The 14,323-nt window shown below is 48.1% G+C and overlaps 1 protein-coding gene across 1 annotated transcript in view; it reads right to left on the minus strand.

Annotated features, from left to right (window-relative positions):
* The window catches only part of ALK (ALK receptor tyrosine kinase), a 357,461-nt gene extending 343,645 nt beyond the window's left edge, over positions 1-13,816 (minus strand). Inside the window, exon 1 of the mRNA XM_054171222.1 lies at positions 13,053-13,816. Within this exon, the coding sequence (XP_054027197.1) occupies positions 13,053-13,647 (595 nt within the window). The 5' untranslated portion in view covers positions 13,648-13,816. The remainder of the gene's footprint in view (positions 1-13,052) is intronic.
* Positions 13,817-14,323: the final 507 nt, after the last annotated feature.

Raw genomic sequence — 14,323 nt, forward strand, 5'->3', positions numbered from 1 at the left:
GATGCATGAACATGACAAGGCTCATGTGAGCAAGTACCCACCCCTGGGTCCTTCAGGTGACTTTTTTCAGTGCCAACATGAGAATTTTAAGTGACAGCCCTGCATGGTGAGTTTGCTTTCTCATGTTGTAATGCATATTACATCACTGTGCACAGCACCTCAGGTCTTTGAAACCAACAGAGCTTCCTTCCGCTCAGTGTGGTTTGGGGACCATAGCCATGAATAGACATAGCCTGTACACACAACTGTGCCTTGACATCTGGAATATTGTGTCCAGTTCTGGGCTCCACAGTTCCAAAGAGACAGGGAACTACTGGAGAGAGCTCAACAGAAGGCTACAAGGAGGAAGGGACTAGAACTGTCTGAGGAGGAAACACTGAGAGCCCTGGGGCTGTTTAGTCTGGAAAAGAGAAGGCATCCGATCGATATCTACAAATACCTGCAGGGTGACTACCAGCAGGATGGAGCCAGTCTCTTTTCAGTAATAGGATGAGGGCTAATGGACATAAACTCAACCACAGGAAATTCCATCTCAACAGGAGAAAAAACTTCTTTACTGCAAGGGAGCTGAAGCCCTGGAACAGGCTGCCCAGAGAGGTTGTGGAGTTTCCTCCTCTGAAGAGCTTCAAAACCGATCTGGACGTGTTCCTTTGTGACCTGCCCCAAGTGGTTCTGCTTTGCAGGGGGGTGGGACTCCATGATCTCAAGGACTCTTTTTAGCCCCCAGCATTCTGTGATTAGATTCTGGGAAACCTCAGAGGAGGGAAAAAAAAAAGAACACAAAAACAAACCCCCAAAAGAATTACTAACCTGGGGTGTCCAAAGAATCTTCATACATTCAGGAACCTCCATTACTGGAATAAGCCCCAGAGGAAATGGTAGAGCTAGTCTCTGAAAACCTTAAATTTATACTTATTAAAAGGGAAAGGGTGATCAGCTGGTCTCCAAAGGTCTATCCATTAATGCATTCCTTTTTCCAGCCCAAGACTGTTGTAGCTCATTCATTCACTCTTTCATTCATTCATCACAGCTCTGCAGCCGTGTAAACAGATTCTGTAAACAAAAACTCTTTCCCAGCAAGCTCCCACTGTGCTGGCAATATTAAGTGGCAAGCACATGAACACCCTGCAGAGAAAGCAGAGGCAAACAGTTCATCGGTATTTCTTTCTCCTTGTGTCGCTGTAGCTGATACTGCTTTACAACTGACTTAAAGAGAGAGGTTACACTGCTAATAAACCTCCACACTTAACTCTCCATACAGACTGGTTGCTGAAGGCTTAATATCAGTCATAATTATTGCCCATAAAATGTTATTGAATCAGAGCTTAAAAGTTAACGCTGCTTTGTTTCAGGAGATAAAGGACAGAGAAGGAAACATTGATCAGTCTGCCTGCAATTCGAATCCTTAAGCACAAAAGGGCCTTGGCACTTCATATATCCCAAATCCCTCATGCTATGGGACTCTGCTCATGGGATTACTCAGAGGCCAGTTTATCATTGAAACTGATATCACTGCCCAGGTGGAGGATGCAACTCTCTTCCTGCACTCAGGACTGCTGAATGGTGCCCCTTTTAGGACAGTGTCACACCTCAGGCTGTAACGTGCACTCAGTAGGCAAATCACCCCAGCTCTGAGAGGCTTTCCTAAGATGCAGCCTCCCACCAGCTAAGCCCTTCTTGCTCACAGCATCACCTTCAAAACCAGATGCTTGCTTGTACAGCCCTCATGTCAATACAAGGATTCCGTATCTCCAAAGCAAGCGCCCTAACCAAGGGCAGCAGGTTCCAGCTAATAAAGACAGGGATCCTCCCCCTCCACAAACATTTTATTCAGCTTTCCACACTCACAATTAATCCAGCTCTCCCTTTGCCTTTTTATAGTAAGTATTGCAACAGTTTGAAGCTATTACTCATCTGCACAAAGATTCATAGAACAGTCCAAGAGGAAGAAACACCAGAGGTGGGAAGGAACAAAAGAGACCAGCATGTGTCCTCCCTGCCAAAAGGCAGAGTGCTCCCCAGCAAACAAGAGACCTCACTCCTACATAAAGTGAGCTTCTCCTCCTCCTCCCCATGGTTACTCAGCAAATACTAATCATCACATGGACACCCCAGTGCTTTGTAGTGAGGAGAAATTGTTAAGGTTGAGGACAGGCTCTAGTTCTTTGAAAACAAAGGGTTCTGACTTATGTGCCAACTCTCAAGCCAGTCCTGATTAGATAAACTCTCCAACTCTGTCATGCACCTGCTTTGGGAAGCAACCAGCTACATTGAGAAGCTTTATGGAACACAATTCTTCAAGCCTGAAATGTCTGCCAAGGAAATCATACAGCAGGGTAATAGGAAATCCTTGCAGGGAGACCTGTTCTGAATTGTCTACCCATAGATAAGGCACAGAATTTGTTCCCTTCAAGATTTTATTAACCTTTTGCTGATGGAAGGAGATTGCTGATTGAGAGCTAGATGAGGTCAGTGCAGCAATTATATTTTGAATCCTCTTCCAACAAGGTTCTTGCACAGTGTAAGAAAAAAGTTGACAAAATTAATTGTTACTTAAACCCAGTCTTTTGGAAGAATAATTAACCTATAACAACTATTCTGGCCTCCTCTCCAGCCCTGAAAAGTAATCCTTTCTCATTAGTTTCAAGTCTAATTAGCATCAATAATGAAATGCCCCTCAGAAATAACCCTTGCATCGTGCTCTCTAACGCTGACATGTGCTGCCCTACAAACGGAAGGGCCACAGGGCGATGTCTGAAGCTCAGTAGATCACAGATGTTCCCAAACCCCCAAAAAAGCAAACAAGACTGTAAAAAAGTGCAGAGCTTGACAAAAGCAGATTTATCTGAAAGACAAGTGCTGCAAACAGTGTGGAGCAGAGACAACTCAAAGGTGGTTTTGCCACTAACTGCCGCAGTATTTCCGAGTGAGTTACCGAGCCTCTCAACTGTAATTCCTTGTTCTTTCTTGGCCTTTTGGCTGCAGCAGAGAGAGACATCACTATTTACTGTATTCCAGATGACAAAATTATATTCAGCACTTGCAGTCTCACATAATCAAATAATGCTTTCCCATCCCTGGCTTCTACGAACTCTCTGTAAAATAGATATAATAATGCTTAGCATTGTCACCAGGGTGATAAGGCTTAAAGTACTTTGAGACTCTAACTTGAAAGAGGCTATAAAAGGCCCAGACATTCTGAGGCATCTGAGATAGACCATTACTTAACAGGCCAGTAGTGACGGCAGGTGAATGCCAATGTACAAGTCATAACTTGAGGTCTGCTGCAACTTGCAGAGCTCTGAAGGATCACCACAGATTTCTGATAGGTAAAGTCACAGATATTCATGTCACAGACACTACAGCCACTGCATTGAGAAGAACCACACAAGCTTGCAAATCCAAGCTAGAAAGAAGCCTTCAATAACAATAAAGTCCCAGAAAAAGTAGGGCATATTGAGAAACGCCATCCCAGATACACCTACTTATCCACATCATTCAGTGAGTGCTTAAACTTGTATTACCGCTTCCTAACAGACAGCAAGAACCATAGAAACATTCTGGTTGGAAACAACCTTTGGGACCATCCAGTACAGCCACCAACCTACCACATGGCCATTAAGCTATGTCCCAAAGGGCCACAGCCACACATTTTTTGAACACCTGCAAAGATGGTGACTCCACCACCTCCCTGGGCAGCCTGTTCCAATGCCTGACCACTCTTGGTAAGGAAATTTCTCCCAATATCCAACCTAAACCTCCCTAGCACAGTTTCAGGTCATTTCCTCTCACCCTATGACCCAATGCTAGATAGAAGAGACTAATCTCCACCTCACTGCAACTTCCTTTCAGCATGAGCACAAGAACTCACACACATCCATACCACACCCTGCTCCCACCCTCACCACTGTGTTATCCCTGCTTCCCCCCCAGATACACCACCCATTATTCTCTGCTCTTCATCTCACATAGAACCATCTTCTCTCCCTTTGCCCAGCTTGTAACTCAGAAATAAAGCTCTCTTTCATCACAAGTTTTTGTAAGACACAAGACCAGATAAGCTTGCTTTCAGTAAGAAAATAGGGAGAAGCTTGCAGAAAGAATTTGCACCTCTGTCTTCACAGTGCATTGCTACAGGGGAAAGACCAGTCCAAAACCAATTCAGCACATGCCCTTGCTTGGGCAGGAAAAGCAGGTCTTATGCCTTCATGGAAACATTACACTACCACATACAGCTTTTGAGATTAGCTAACTGAACTGAAAAGCTGCTGGAGATAAATCATAAAGAGGACCCCTCACATTTCTATAACCAGAAGAAAGATTCCTCCCTAATAACTCCACTTTGTCATCCATAATCCAAGAAGGAACACACAAACCACTGAAGCTTTAAACAAGCTCAAATCCCCCATTCCATGTTAACATCTGAGATTTCTAAGTAGGAAATCATAAAAGACAAACCTGTTTCCACAGCATTCTCCATTCCCTGGACAGCCACTGCTCAGCAGCCCTCACAAACCAACACTTGCATCTCCTCACTGAAAATGGAGACTGTGGCTAGCTGAAGCAGCTAAATACCTTCCACCCAGCTGAAGCTGATAACTAATCTCTGCCCAGCTGAAGCTGATAAATGCCCTCTGCCCAGATGAAGCTGATAAATGCCCTCTGCCCAGTTGAAGCTGCTAAATGTCCTCTGCCCAGCTGTCCACAGGCAGACTAATCATCATCTACCCCACCCTCCCTGATGCTTGGGGGAGCTACAAGCAACCCTGGCCGACACCTCACAAAATAGTCCAGTTGCAAATCTAAATTTGGCTTCAGGACAGGTTGTGTTTCAACAACCAAAGGCAGGACAAATGACACCTCAAAAAAAACCCCAAAGCAAACCAGAAACTCAGTCACTTGTAGCATCAAACAAAAACCTGCTGGCATTTTTAAGTTTCAAAAGTTTGCTGCCACTGAAGTGCAGGAAAGAGCACTCCAGAGATGGGAATCAATCGATATGGCAGGCTGGGTTAGCTTCTCCATTAGAAATCTGAGAGTTCAGACCACACCGGCTTGTCTTTACTGAGATCCTTAGGAAGTAAAAGCAGCAGCAGTCCACAGAAAAAGAACACCTTCTACCAGCAGAGTTCCAAAGCTGCAAGACTGTCAAGGTTGCCCAGGAAGGTTGTGGATGCCCCCTCCCTGGAGGTGTTCAAAGCCAGGTTGGATGAGGTGTTTGAGCAACCTGGTTGAGTGGAGGGGTCCCTCCCATGGCAGGGGGGTTGGAACCAGATGATCTTCAAGGTTCCTTCCAATCTAAACCATGCCTATGTATCTATGAATCTATGATTCCTCTTCACTACAACTGACAAAGTGCAGAGCTTCTGCAAGCAGGGGTATGCAAGTCCTATCTGTGCTGTCACAGGGAATTTCTGAGTAGCCACACTTAAACAGGATAGTGACAGGCACGAAGCTATACGGCCGCCTCAGCCATAAATCAAAACACTCATGTAAATTAGACTTTAGTCTCAAAATGTGTTTCTTGCCTAAATATTTAAACACATAAATAACTTCCAGCCATTCCAGCTTGTCATTTTAAGCTTTCTGACATTTATTGTTCGCAAGAAAAGAAAGGTCAGACTTATCAAATCTGCATTTATGCTTCCATGACATTTTTCTCCAACCAAATTTTTCTGAATTAGGGAAGCAAGACAAATGTGGCACATTTCATAAAGGACCTTTCTCAGCTCTGCACTGTGGTCTCAGCAGTGTCATTGAGCTGGGAAGCCACCTCTCAGGAAACAGGTGCTGTGGCTCAGTGGATGGAAAGAGATTTGGGAAGTGGGCAATGTGGTTTGCTGTCAGGTAAACCACTTGTGCCAAAAGAGCAGATCTCCAAGTCTCAGTAGTCCAGTTCTGGGGAGCTCAAGCTGACGCCTTGGTATGAGAATTGGTGACAGGCAATACCCAGGCATGGTGTGGAATTTGCTTGGGAAGAAAATCAAAACACAGCAATGTGCTCAGGTGGCCAATGCCAGTAAAATCCTAGTCCATATCAGGAACAGTGAGGCCAGCAGGAGTAAGGAAGGAATCGTGCCCCTGCACGTGAAGCCACACCTTGAATACTGGGCTCAGGAAGGACACCGAGGTGCTGGAGAGTGTCCAGGGAAGGGCAAAAAAGCTGGAGAAGGGTCTAGAGTACAAGTCTTGTGAGGAGCAGCTGAGAGAACTGGGGTTGTTTAGTCTGGAGAAAAGGAGCTGAGAGGAGACCTCATTGCTCTCTACAACTCCCTCAGTGGAGGTTGTAGTGAGGTGGGGGTTGGTCTCTTCTCCCTAGTATCAGATAATAGGATGAGAGGGGACGGCCTCAAATCGTGCCAGGGGAGGTTTAGGTTGGAGATAAGGAAACATTTCTTTGCTGCAAGAGTGGTCAGGCATTGGAAGAGGCTGCCCAGGGAGGTGGTGGAGGCAACATCCCTGGAGGTGTTCAGGAAATGTGTGGCACTCTGGGACACGGTTTAATGGCCGTGGTGGTGTTGTGTTGATGGTAGGACTGGATGATCTTAGAGGTCTTTTCCAACCAAAACAATCCTATGATTCTATAATTCTAACTTGGACTCCCCAAGCACCATCACCCCAGAGGAACTGGCTCTGATGTCCTGAAAAGGTGATACCCTCTTACAATGACCAGCTGCATTGATTTGGGGGTTTCTTGAGTGCTAACTGCTGCCAATCTGTCTCCCCTCCTTTCTTCTACTCTGTTTGTTTGGGTTTTGCTAATTCACAAACACTGTCACAAACACAGATTTTATTTCCTGTCATGCAATGTGCATGTGAGATGTGCAGTGAACCAGATGACTAGATGACTCCAGGATGCAATTTACTCAGACATTGCAAAACTGCCTTTGATTTTGCATTTGTATAATAAAACACTTAAGACTCCCAGTGCACTTCTTTGCTGTAGGTATTTATTCCCTCTTCTTAAGGTTGGGGAAATAAAAGCACAGTGAGTTTAGCAAATACATCTTCTTAAAATGTGCCATAAATGTTCATTGAAATAAAACAAAACCAAACCCAAACATCCTGTGCCCTTTTTTGTGTTTGTTTATGGCTGCTTTACAGAACATGGGTACGAATAAGAACATTCATAAGAACAACGAGCATAAAAGGGAAGAAAAATGGCAGAAAATAGACCTAGAAACCAGAACCACATTGTGCATTCTATGCTCCTGCTCTGCCAGGGGGGTTGGACTCAAAGATCTGTAGGGGTCCCTTCCAACCCCTAACATCCTGTGATCCCGTGATAGTAGTAACTCCCAACAAAGATCAGCAACTCTCTGCTCCAGGTGAAACCATGTGGGATAGAGATCCCAGCATATTTTCCATGAACCACTCAAAGCTCAAGCATCATTTCTAACATTAGCTGCCAAGGAATTGGCCATACATTTGCAAAGCCCTAAATTTTTTGGCCAGCATGGAAATAGTGAACTATAAATCAACAGAGCCATACACTGTGAATTTTCTTGGTGCTGATGGAGTAGGAAAGTGACCTGGACAGGAACAGGCAGGACAGCAGCAGGACAAAGGATCAGGGAAACCCATTGCCAGGCAATCCATTTGCTCTTCAAGAGACATCTAATATTCAAAAAGAAGCCACTCTAGACTGACTAAAGCCACATTTCTGGGGAGCACCAGTGACTGGGGGCCTAGAGGGAGGTGCTACAAACCTAATAGTTAAGGCAGGAAGGACTGGGAAAACTGCTCCTAAGCAGACTTTGGATTCACTGTGATTTAGGGGCTGGTCATCAGCATGTAGCACACTGGTACCTGGGACAACCCAAAGGTTGAAAAGGAAAACCTCATTTCATGTCTAGAGTAAACTCAAGTGCAACTCAGGCCTGTTCTTAAGCTTTGGACAGGTTGCCAAGGGAGGTGGTAGAAGCCCCATCCCTGGAGGTTTTTAAGGCCAGGATGGATGGAGCTCTGAGCAGCCTGATCTAGTGTGAGGTGTCCCTGCCCACTACAGGGGGTTGGTCCCTTCCAACCCTGACAATTCTATGGTTCTATGAAAGCTGGCCTGACAGGCAAGGCAAAGTGCAAAAATTCCATCAGAAATGAACAAAGCCACCTGCACTACAATGAAAACCTTTCAGAAGCTCCAGTGCAATGCTTCTGCCTTAGTCCCCAATTTTTGCCATCAGAAGAGCACGATCAGATCTCAGATGCTGCATAGAGGCGAGAATGAGAGAAAATCAGAGAGCAGCTGGAAAATGATTGATCTTTTACCAGTTTTCTGCTCAGTATGGCACAACTCCAAATTTTGTTCTTTTCAGGCAGAAAAACAAAACCTACCAGAAGAAAAATACAATTAAGAGACCTTGATTAAATTTTGGTACCTCTAAAATACGTGGAAAGAATTTTGCAGGCTTTACTCCAGGCAGATTTCAGCTTGCAGCTCAGGATTTTTATTTTCTTTTCACTTAACAAAATGTCCACTTTCAAACCCACATTTTCATCTGCTCTGAAGTTTTCTCTAATCTTTTGGCAAAGGGTTCCTCCTGCAAATGAGGTCGGGTGCATGGCAGCAGTACCCTAAAGATGTAAAGCCTAATTGCCTCAGCATTATCGCAGCATTGGTATGGAGTGAATGCAGTTTCAGGGAGAAGACATGGGGCAAGCTAATAAAATTGCAGATGAAGGCCACAGTGCAGGAGTAATATTTCCCCTAGCCAGAGGATGAAAAGTTATGCATTGCTATTTAAAAAATATAATTGGAATGTTAAATCTATTTCATGAATGAAAGTACATTGACCTTTTGAGGGAGGAATGACTCATTTTCATCCCTGTATGCCCCTTTTAAACACATACTTCCCACCTTTGCATATGTAAGTAGCAATTAGTTTTCATGGGAAGTTATTTTATGGCCATTTCAAGCTTATTAAACTTCCTGAGTAAACTCATAAGAAATCTATTTAGCAACATTTGGGGCTTAGGTGCTCGACAGTGAGTGGACTGGTTACCTGCGGCCTTAACATGGAAAAAATTACACAATCATAGAATGGTTTAGGTTGGAAGGGACCTTAAAGATCATCTAGTTCCAACTCCACTGCCATGGGCAGGGACACCTCCTTCTAGAGCAGGTTGCTCAAGGCCTCATCCAACCTGGCCTTCAATACTTGCAGGGAGGTGACATCCACAACTTCCCAGGGCAACCTGTTCCAGTGTCTCAGCACCCCCACTGTGAAGAGTTTCCTCCTAATCTCCTCTCTTCCATCTCAAAGCCATTCCCCAGGATCCTATCTCTACAAGCCCTTGTAAAAAGTCCCTCCCCAAATACCAATGTCAATGCAGGGTTAGGGTCCAAGGGCTCTGGATCACTACAGAGCCCATACAAGTGTAGAGCACTCACCCTGGACCAAGTATCTGTGGGATGGACTTGCCAAGAAGGCCCCCACCGGACCTCTGCACAACACAAGCTGCCTGATCTGATCTTAGAAAGTCTTGTGAGTAATTTTAGCCCAGCAGCAGAGGACCAATCATGCAAGGGGTGGTCACTGCTGCTGCTCAGGCAGCTCTTTACTTGGTAGTCTCTACAGAGAGAAGGATTGGGAATTTTTTCTCAAGGAAGTTCAACAAGCTACAGAGGCCACAGGGACCCACTGTGCTTCAACGCTATACAGCAAATCCTGTACGACCTGAACTAAAACTGGCCAAGACTTTTCTGACATAAAAGGGTTGTTAGATTCCAGACATCAAACAAGCCAGCTTCCAGTTTGCCATGACAATGTACTGGCTTTGACTGAACTCTTTTGGGAAAGGTTTCCATGGAGGCAGGGTAGAATTTTCAGTCAAAACCAAAGAAAATGAAAACCAAGTCAACAGCAACCTGGCAGTTGGGAGGTTCACCTAAACTATGGGAGATCTACAGCACAGCTCACCCCTCCCTTCTTCTGCATCTGTTTCTGTTGTGGGTTTTTGTTTGTTTTGTTTTTTTTTTTCCTACAGAAATGATTGAAATTAATTCAGCTGGGGTTTTGTTGTTGTTTGGTTTTGTTGGTTTTGCTTTTTGTCCCAGAGAAGCACCAGGGGAAGGAGAAACAGCCAATATTAATTCTGAAAGCATTTCCAAGAAAAGAAAACTCTCTGCTGCTTGACTTTGAAAAGGCCAAGCTGACACAAAACCAGTACCTGGGCTGAGGACCACAGTTTTCCTGGATGGAAGCTTTTATTTCTCTTGCAGGATGCTCTCTTCCCACAAGAGTGAGAGAAATCTATCATTGAAAGTATTTGCAGGAGAGCCCTGGAGAAATTACTGTGAACTTTATGGCTTGTCTGTTAAAACAACTGCAGTCCAGTAAGAACATCCTTTACTAATTGTTCAGTAACACACTGAGACAAATTGCTTCACGCTTTGTGCAAACATGCTGTTCAAAAGGGGAAGGGTTCATTCCAGTTAGGTATCTTTGAGCCAGGACCAGAGAACGTAACAGTTAAAGAGAAGACAGTATTATTTACAGGACTCTGTCGTCGCCCCTGAGGTCAGTGGGCATTCATTCCCTTTGCAATTTCTTCTTCTCCTAAAGTATCATTCGTTCTCCACTCACATGGAGGATAATTTGGTGAAAACAATTTAGCTAGGTCATTATATCTTTTCCAGGGAAGCACTGCAGTCCTGGGTATCTCCAGCAGGGGGGGGGGGGGGGGGGGGGGGGGGGGGGGGGGGGGGGGGCACAAAAATAAAGGGAGGGGGAAAAAGGAAAAAAAACAAACCTAAGTATGTCAGCATAAGTGAAGCAGCTTTACGTTGTTGATGGGAGGATTGTGTTGTTTGAAATCCATTTCCAATTAGCTTAACCACTGAAGGAAAGGCTCAGTTGCCTTAGGAAGGGCTTTAGTTAAGCCCCGCACACATTAGCTGCAATGGTGTCAATAATTGCTGGTGTCTGCACACCTCTGGGCTCGTAGAGGCTGCTCATGCTGCTAGCACTGTGTCAGCAATCCTGCCGTCGGCAGGGCAACACAGCACACATTTAAGCGTGGCAGTGACACATGGTGCTCACACAGGCTGCACCTTTGCAAAGCAGAAAGAACGAATTTTTAGTGTTTTTCATGTCAGAAGTAGAGTGCAAGGCCACATAACAGTGCAACTACAGCAGAGATGCAATTTCACAGTGACAAAACTTAGGCACGTTAGCAACCTTGGTGTGGATCTTTACAGATGGCAAACAGCTGCTAGAAGTTATGACTCTCGTACAGGTAGATGAGGTCCCTACTCCTTCCCTCTGCTCCTCTTTTTCCTGCATCCCCTAGGACTGACTTTGCATGTCTGTGCTGCAGTAAGTACAGCAGAGCCCTGTCTGCAACATGATTTTACAGGGGCATAACTAATACTTCTCTGTCTTGAAAACCAGGCGTTTCTTCTCAACAGCTAGACAGCAGCCAACATCCAGAGCCTGTGGGCTTTACTAACTTTGGTTAAAGTGTTGCATTCCCAAAACCAGAGTGCCTGTTAGCTCACATATATGCCCTTCTTCTAGGTTAAAAACACCCCTTCATCCACAAAGGAGACAGATGCATGCCTTCCAGCTCCTTCATTGCTCTAAGCACCATCAACAATGCACTGGCATTAAAAGCTCAGGCTGCATCTTTACTGTCAAAGAGGGAGATCTGCAAAGCAAAATAACTCATAACAAATCCCCCAAACAGTAAAACAAAACAAAGCTGGTGGCTTTGAGTGCATTTCATTTTTATTAATTACTTTGTTTTTTTAACTGCAACATAGAAAGGCAAGACCTGCTGGGAAGTAGGGTGTGTTGGTCTCACCTAGCCACCTTGTGGTAGACTACCTCTGCCTTAGCCCTGCCAGAAGGGACGCAGAAATAGCCAGCCAAGGTATTTCCCTTCAGCTGCAAGTGTAAGCCTGACTCACACCCAGCCTTCCCCGACAGTCTGCTGATTTTTCATTTCAGGCAGCCTGGAACGAGATGGGTTCAGTTGGTAGTTTTTCAGATTGCTGGCCCAGCTTTTCCAATGAGCGCCACAAATCAGTTGCTCCAGCCCAGCACTGACTTCTCTCACCTCTTCTGAACGTAGGTAAGTATATTCTGTGGTCCGTTAAGTAGGTGTCTGCTCAGGGACACACCATTGGCTTATACACAGCTTCATAAAACCTCCCTAACTTAACTCACTGTGACAAATTATTTGGCCTTGCAGTCCTCGAGCTATTATATTCTTTTAGTAGGAGAGCCTAGATCAGAGCTCTTGTGAAGGACACAACGCACACACAGAATGGAAAGCTCTCTTGACCACTGTCCCAAAGCTGAGACTTGAGGCTGCTACCCCAGCTTCTTGTCTGACTGTAGCTAAGGATCATCTGTGATTTTAAAAGGGATAAAATTTCATTCCATTCGAGATAAGTGAAACCTGAAATAACCTGCTTCTGGCAGGTTTGCCTGTCAGCCACTACCTTAGATGCTTAAAGAAGAGTTACAATACTGATACCAAGACCCCAAACCATTAATGTACAAATCTGGTCAGTCTGAGCTTTGAAAGGGTCTGTGCTGTTCCCGGAGGTCTGCCTGCACATAAGCTTGGAATTACTTGCACCACTTTGAGGAAGCTTCCCTTTTAAAGACGTTTCAAAGAGCCTGATATTGCTGTGCTTAGGCTAATGACTCGTTAACCTTTGGGTCTCGCTTGCGGCTGTTCGGTACAAATGAACTCTTGGCGTTTTGCAAGACCACCTCAACGCTCTCAGAACAGTTGTTCTGACCCTACAAAAGCTCCTCGATACATTTTGTACCAGTAAAACGCGGCCGTTAGAAGTCGCGACTGCTCCGGTCGGGGGAGCTGCGCTTCCCGCACCCGCCGGGCTGGACACGATGGGGCCAGCCCCGTGCCCCGGGCTGAGACAGCACCCTGCAGCGCCGGGATCCCGCTGCGATGGGGCTGACCGTGCGTCCCGGGTGGAGGTGGCACCCTGCAGCGCCACGGCAGCGCTGCGGTGGGGCAGGGGTCGGGGAGGCGGGAGCGGGCGAGGGGCGCTGCCCGGCATGCAACGCACGGCTCACCTGCCGCGGAGACGTGGAAGAGGAGACGTGGGCGGGCGGCGCGGATGGCCACCGACAGCCCACGCTCGCTGCCCGTCAGGGCTCCCCGGCGCTCGGGCATCAGGCGCACCCGCAGCCGCCCATCGCCGGAGCGGAGCCACCAGGCGAATAGCTCGGTGAGGTTGAACTCCAGCTGCGCCCCGCCGGAGCCCGGCGGCGGTTCGCCGGCGCAGCCGTCCCGCAGGCTGCCCTCGCCCACTTCCAGCACCAGCTGCTTGGCGCGCCGCAGCCGCCGCCCGGCCGCTGAGGGCCCGCCGCCGGGGGCATGAGGGGGAGCGGGCGGCGCGCCCCGTGGCAGCCCGCCGCGGGCGGCGCGGAGCAGGGGCGCGCAGTCCAGCCGCAAGCGGCATCGCGCTGCGGCGCGCCCCGGCGGTCCCAGCACCAGCTCCCGCACGTAGGTGCGAAACAGCGAGGGCACAACAAAGTCCAACGCCAGGCTCCTCCTCTGCAGCCGCGAGAGGCCGGGGCTCTCCCGCGGCCCGGCCACCGCCGGAGCCAAGCTCAGGGCGAAGCAGGCGGCGGCCAGAAAGCGGGCGGCCAGTCTGCCCCCCGCCATCACCCGCCCGCCCGCTGCCGGCAGCGCCCCGTCCTACGTCGCGCCGGGCCGGCTGCCGGAGAGTGCTGCGCCGGGCTGTTCCGGCCGAGGAGCGCGATGCCGGGCTGCGCCGTGGCTCCGGCCGTGGCCAGTCCGGCCGAAGAGCGCAGCGGAGGCGATGTGCCTCAGGCCGGCGCTGCGCGGGCTTTGCCGGCTCCAACTACCCGCCACAACGCGGGCATTACCCAGCCCGCGGTGACGTCACGCCCGAGCCCGCCCGCCGGCAGCCAATGGCGTCTTTGGAAACCCTCGTTATGCAAATGAACCGGGGCGGGGCGGCGGGGGCAGCGTTCATTGAGAAAGAAAAAAGCAGCTCTCGGCGGGGCTGATCCGCAGCGGGCCCGGGGGCGGCGGGGAACGGGGTATGCGGGGCTGAGGCAGCGGCCGCTGGCGGCCCGCAGCCAGAGACCAGGTCGGCTGGGAAGGGCACGGTCGAAGCCGCACCTTCGAGGGGGTGCTCGCGGGGACGGGCACCGACGCACCGACCCCCCGAGCCCGGGCGCCGGCAGAGAGGCGGCGGGGTCCCGTTCACCGCCTCCTAGCTCTGTGTCTCGCTGTACAGGCAACGATGGACAGAGCTGGTCGGGTTTTTCCCTTTTATTTCCCTTTCCCCTTCCTTCCCATCCTTCCTTTCCTC

This window comes from Dryobates pubescens, chromosome 2 (assembly GCF_014839835.1).
Source record: "Dryobates pubescens isolate bDryPub1 chromosome 2, bDryPub1.pri, whole genome shotgun sequence".
NCBI lineage: Eukaryota > Metazoa > Chordata > Aves > Piciformes > Picidae > Dryobates > Dryobates pubescens.